This window comes from Cyprinus carpio, chromosome B4 (genome assembly GCF_018340385.1).
Source record: "Cyprinus carpio isolate SPL01 chromosome B4, ASM1834038v1, whole genome shotgun sequence".
Classification (NCBI taxonomy): domain Eukaryota; kingdom Metazoa; phylum Chordata; class Actinopteri; order Cypriniformes; family Cyprinidae; genus Cyprinus; species Cyprinus carpio.
In genome coordinates, this window is record NC_056600.1 from 13,318,872 (window position 1) to 13,324,871 (window position 6,000).

At 41.1% G+C, this 6,000-nt stretch overlaps 1 protein-coding gene across 1 annotated transcript in view; it reads left to right on the plus strand.

Annotated features, from left to right (window-relative positions):
* nup37 (nucleoporin 37) overlaps positions 1 to 4,824 on the plus strand; it is an 11,312-nt gene extending 6,488 nt beyond the window's left edge. Inside the window, exons 6-10 of the mRNA XM_042722635.1 lie at positions 3,668 to 3,758; positions 3,846 to 4,027; positions 4,323 to 4,373; positions 4,464 to 4,557; positions 4,634 to 4,824. Of these exons, the coding sequence (XP_042578569.1) occupies positions 3,668 to 3,758; positions 3,846 to 4,027; positions 4,323 to 4,373; positions 4,464 to 4,557; positions 4,634 to 4,747 (532 nt within the window). The 3' untranslated portion in view covers positions 4,748 to 4,824. The remainder of the gene's footprint in view (positions 1 to 3,667; positions 3,759 to 3,845; positions 4,028 to 4,322; positions 4,374 to 4,463; positions 4,558 to 4,633) is intronic.
* Positions 4,825 to 6,000: the final 1,176 nt, after the last annotated feature.

Sequence of the window (6,000 nt, forward strand, 5' to 3'; positions counted from 1 at the left end):
TATATGTAGCTTTGGTCAGTGGATTTTGTGTCAGAGATGGTGTGTTTGGTGGGAGAGCAGAGGGGCCACTGAAGGGATCGAAGCAGGAAACGTCCGCCATAAGCCTCAGTCTCCCTCTCCTGTGGAGCCAGAGAAAACAGTAGAGCGCTCCATCTGCAGAAAGATTTAAATTCTGTCACGTTGAGAAAATATGGGACGCAGGAGGTACAGCGAGGTGGAACAAGGGAAAGATCAGGTTAATGTTAGAGAAAGAGAGTGAACCTTTTCCAGTCAGGCCACACAAACTGAGCTTTTGATACAAATGTGGCTCTCAGCTGGAATGTTTATGCATGTCTTGACACACCTCCCCTGTTTAAAGGACCACCTGTTCTGGTCAGCAGCATATGTTAAGGATGCTGGTCTGCAGCATGGGATGCTAGTATGGTTGTATCCCTACTAGGTTTCTTTACTTGCAGTCTCCGTTGGCAGACTAGTTGAAATGCATGCTGTTCTTTTCAGCAGGGTTGTTCTTCCACATAGGTATTTTAATTTAAATTTAAGATATCGGCACTGAGGGTTTGATCAACCACCTCAATCATAGAATCATTTCAGGTCTCCTCTAGTGATCTGTAATTCAGTGTGTGTTTGCCGGGGAAAGAGTGCAACCTGTTTCCTTTGAGGATCTGAGGAGTTTTTTGTTAAATTAGTGTTGCAGGCCTCAGTGCCACCTACAGATTACTTTAGGGAGTGCAGGTCACACAAGGAAATGCTGAGTTGACCGAGTTCAAGCTAGGAGAATGAGGCATACCTTCAGTTCCAGAGAATGACAGGTGTTTTTTGCGTCAACAGTTCTGTAGAACAGAAAAGGGGTTTGACCCAAAATAGAACATCATAAGTAACTTATTTGAAACATAGGTAGCAACTCCAACTGGTACACAAATAACACTCACATGATGGCCAAAGGAGATTTGACTACAAATTGATTCCGATCCTCCTGGAGGGCCACTCTATAGATAAGTGTGTTGGAACAAGCTGGAGTTAAACTCTGTAGGAAGATGGTCTTCCAGGAGCAGGACTGGACACCCCGGCAGTAGAGTTTGCACCTAGCATTCTGCTAAACTGATGACACACAATCTAATATTTTCAGTACTGCCTTAGAATTTGGAAGGGGACACTGTTACTTCTAACTTTTTGGAATGGCCTTCCAAAGGCACATGTGATGCTTTAAAAGGTTGTTTACAAAAAAATTTTACCTTTAAAGGTTCAACAGCTTGTCACTGGGGCAGTACTCTCAAAGGTACACCTTAGTGCAGGGCTGGGCAACTTCGGTTCTGTGTTTGATTAGGGTTGGAACTATACTCTTCAGGACAGTGGCCCTCCAAAATCGAAGTTGCCCAGCCCTGCCTTAGTGCCTTCTTTTTCCCTAAAGGGTCCATATTAGTACCTTAGAATATGTACCTCGAAGGTAGTAATATGTACTCTCATAGTACTGTTATGAACCAGCTCACTAGGTTTTATAACCGAGCCATTATGTCCTATAAAGTGAGTCTGGTGACGATAGATGTTTTCGGGTTGGTTTCGCCGGCCTCACATCTGTTTCTGTGTGAGGTTTTAAACTTTTTATTCCCTTCATGATTGATAAATTATACTAGACCACAAAAAAGTGTCATTTTGGCTACTGAGAGCACTTGAATGTAAACAAAACCACTAACACTGTTGGTTTAAACAGGTCAGGTCAGAACTGTTATTCATGCCATCTCAGTCAAAGAATTAGCCCCTGACCTGGTCGCCACCATAAATGTTTGTTTCAACGGTTCTAAACTCAATTTCAGCATTTCTCACCCCTGCCCCATCTGAAAAATCACATTGCACGCTCAAGTCGGCTTCCCGGTTGTGCAGTGTGGGAAAACACAGACATGCCTGACAGATCCTCCCCTTGTTTTCTCTCTTAGATCTTTCGTGACTTCAAACACTTCCCTCTCTTTCAACTCATATTGTACATGGCTGCCACATGTTATTCCACAATGCTGCATAAGTCATTGAAGAGACTTACGCAATAGCAGTAGCACATTGTCTGTGATGCTTCCCACTGTGTTTGTGTGCTTAGTTTCTTAATCATCATTTGGCCCTCTTGAATACCCTGGTGGTTGTCAAGGTTGGCAGTTTTGGTTTTGCGTGCAATTGAACTCTTGCTTGGCGAGGGGTTCTGAGTAAAGGGGTTTTAACCATGTTTGTGTGGTGTGGTCTGAAACCTCACTCATGCTCAGCAAAGGAGTTGATCAGAGCAGAGATGCCCCAGACAAGAGGAGACAGTTCAGGAGTTCCTGGCAAATGTTGGAGAAAGCTTAGGTGCTTACAAAGACCCTCGTCTGGGAGCTGTTGAGCATAGGGCATGTCCTCCAAGTACCGCCCAGCTGCAGATATTAATCTACCCAACTGCACGGTTGACATTCAGACAGGCTTTGGAGTGCTTTTGGCATTCATTTGATGAAGACTTCTTAATGACCTCATCAACCAAGCGGTTGTGCGTCTTTCCTATTAATGGTGGGCTTCTTCTCCCCTCCTCTCCTTCTCTTCCCCCCACACTTTCCCAGAAAACCTCCACAGTTTCAACTCATTTGAGAGAACTTGTGGTTTTCTTCACTCGGGCCTCTGTGATGTGGTAAACCCAAGATCTGATCTCCAGTGAAACCATCCAGAATCTGATCTCCAGTCTTCTCCGTCCAAACGATTTATTGCATCTGCTTGCAGGCCTCTTGCTGTATCTGCACTTGCCCTAGCGTGCCTTCACAAATTTCCTCGAGGCCAAATTTGGAATGAAAATCTTGTGTTCTTAGGAAGATAAAGCTGGGAGGTATTGGCAGTCCTGCTTCTTAGTGGAACTCCAGGTCAGCTGCAGGCAAGAGTTCCTGTAGTTCACCTGGTAGAGCATGGTGCTGGCAACTCCAAGATCACGACTTGGATTCCCGAGGAACACATACTGATGAAATGTATACATTGATTGCTAAAAGTGTCCTGAATGCTAATGTTTCTTCTCATTTGTAGCTTGAAATCTGTATCTATGTAAGTTGTATTCAAAACTCTGTAGTCTTCAGTCATTCTGTTGTTTTATTTTAGGTTAGTTGTTAATTGTTTTTCATTGACGAGAAGTTATTTTTAGTAATCTGACTTACTTCCGTGTGCCTAATTGAGTTCTTCTTAGGATTATGCCACTTTTGAGCAACTCATTTGATTTTTACTTTCAGACTTCCTCTGTTTGTGTGTGTGCATGTTTTAAAGGGTAAGAACACATGGGGACGGGGCTGATGTAATAACCCATGCATGGCCTCATTATTTTTTTCCCTGTTGCTTAACCATTTGCTCTGTCACCATGACCTCCAACTTTATTGTACCACTTATAATTTGGATTAAATTTTGAGTTTCTTAACACCGGAAACTAATATGGGGAAAAAAAACATCCATACAGTTAAAAGTGCACATCCCTAGTACTTTCAGAGACTTTTCCCGTTTATCATGTAAAATTAACCTACACAATGTTTTGATCAAGTTCTATCTTCTATCTTGATCAAGTTCTATCTATGCAAGATAGATATTGTGGTGAACATATATTACAGCTGTCCTCATACTTAATGTCTGCGTTTTGTATTGTATTTACCTGAAGATTATTTTGTTACTTTCCTTCTTAAAGAGTGTGGAACCTTGATGGTAATGAAACCATTTCATTCAGACTGCGTTCCCCTGGTGTTAGTGTCTGTTGGCACCCTGAGGACATCTGTAAGGTCAGTAACAAGTCTGACAGAACTAATGGTTATATGGGATGTAGATTTCGATGTGAACTTTCGCTGTGATATATTTCTTTAATACAGTTGATGGTGGCGGAGAAGAAAGGCACAATACGGTTCTATGACCTTGTTACACAACATGCAATTCTGTCTCTGGACAGCGGGCAGGTGCCGCTCATGTCAGCTGACTGGTGTCTCACAAACACTATTAAGGTTGGAGCTGTGGTGGCCAATGAATGGGTGATCTGGGACATTACCCGCTCTAGGTAAATGCAACTTTGTCTCTGTGGCTAAAATGCATTATATTTGGGCAGTGAGTTGCTTTTAATGCAGAAATATTGTGTGGTCAACATGACCTATCTCCCCTGTTCCACTTAATTTAGTTAATCTTTCTGAGAATCAAGAATTTGCCCATAATGTGCATCAAGCCTTAAAACCTTTTGAAGTCTTACATGAACTTGTCCACACTAAATCACCATTACGACATTCTGCTGAGCAGTTTTGTTAAAGATGGAGTGAATTAAACTGTCGGTAAATGATGCTGATGTGCTTTGCCTGTAGTTATCCACTCGAGAAGAGACCAGCTCATGTTGACAAGGCAAGACATTTCAGGTAATTTTTTTGTCTTATGATCAGATGATTCATTGTTTTCTTTGCTAGACTGCATCCATGACTATAATCCTGGTGGCCTTTCTTCTACAGATGGTCAAGGGCAAATGAGAATCTTTTCGCTACCACAGGCTATCCGGGAAAAATCAACAGTCAGTTATTGGTGCATCATCTGGGGCATCCACAGGTTTGTAAAATTATGTACTTTGCTGTTTGAGTTTGAAATAGATTTGCATTACAATGGGATACAATTTTCTTTGCAGCCTGTGATGATTGGTTCTGCATGTGTGGGGGCTGGTCTAAGCTGGCACAGGACCCTGCCTCTCTGTGTTATCGGTGGGGACCGAAAGCTGTTCTTCTGGATGACAGAGATGTAACCTGGACAGAAGTCAACTGGAGAGTGTTTCTGTTTTCCTTTTTCAATAAATAAAGTCATATTTTTCATGCACTGTCACTACGTACTCCACTGTGTGTTGTTTTATAAGTCACTTGGGTTAGAACTCAGACTAACAATTGTGGGAAACAAGACTCTCTTTCTCTCTCCCCAGTTTTTTCCCTTTTTCTGCGAAGCATTGTATCAGTGTTTTTGGTGTGGTGTTCTGCCAAGCAGGCTTAAAGTTGAGCCAAAGGTCGCCGAACGGCAGGAGCTGGCAGTTTTCATTGCAGAACGCTTGAGTGTGAGACAAAAAGCTGTACAGGTGCTCATATAGACCGTCTCATTGACTCCACCAGGATAATAATCTGCAGTCCCATTCCTAACACTACAGGGGAACTTCCTCCGCTCGACTGTGACGCATGTGTGGTGGGGGAGACGGACGCAATGCTATTTGTGCTTCAACAGTTGAACCCTGAAGATGAAGACAAGCATGGGAAACTAAAGTGCAAGGAGAACACAAGACGGCGTGAGCTGTGTTTTTTTTCCAAGAAAAGCACAGGAGACTCTCTAAAGGGGGAACAAGGGTCCTCTCAGGTCATTTGTGCTATGTTTGGGCAAGAAGGTGTGAGGCCAAAAGGTAGAATAGTTGGATTAATGACAAATAAAAACATTCACAATCTTAAACCTTTTTTTTTTTTTAATTCATGATGCAAATAGTATTACTTATAAATATCACTAATTATTAATTAATTAATCATTACATTTTTAGGGAGTCACATGACAAGTGGACAGTGTTGGGGAGTAACAAGTAACATGTAACAGCTACATAATTTAATTACAAAATAAATGTAAATAATCTGTTACAGTTACTGAGAAAAACAAATTACGGTTACGTATGAAAATGTTAATGATTACAAAGGGAGTTACATCTGAATATTTACACAGATTTAATTGATTTCTTTCCCAAATTGCATTTACTGCTCTAATCTCTGATCTTAAAAGTAAAAAAAAAAAAAAAAAAGGTGCTAAAGTCTGATTTTGTGTTGGCTGTGTTTTAAACTTTCATTTTTATAATCTGAATTTAAGTGATGAAGGATTTTGAAAGTCTGACTAATCAGAGTTGATTTAGATGTATGAAAATGTATAACAGATGAAAACATTCTTTTGAAATTTAGAAAAACGATCAAATGTAATCAGTTACATTAATAAATTAATTGAAGGTTACACTACGTATTTCTTTTTAAATTGGAAAAC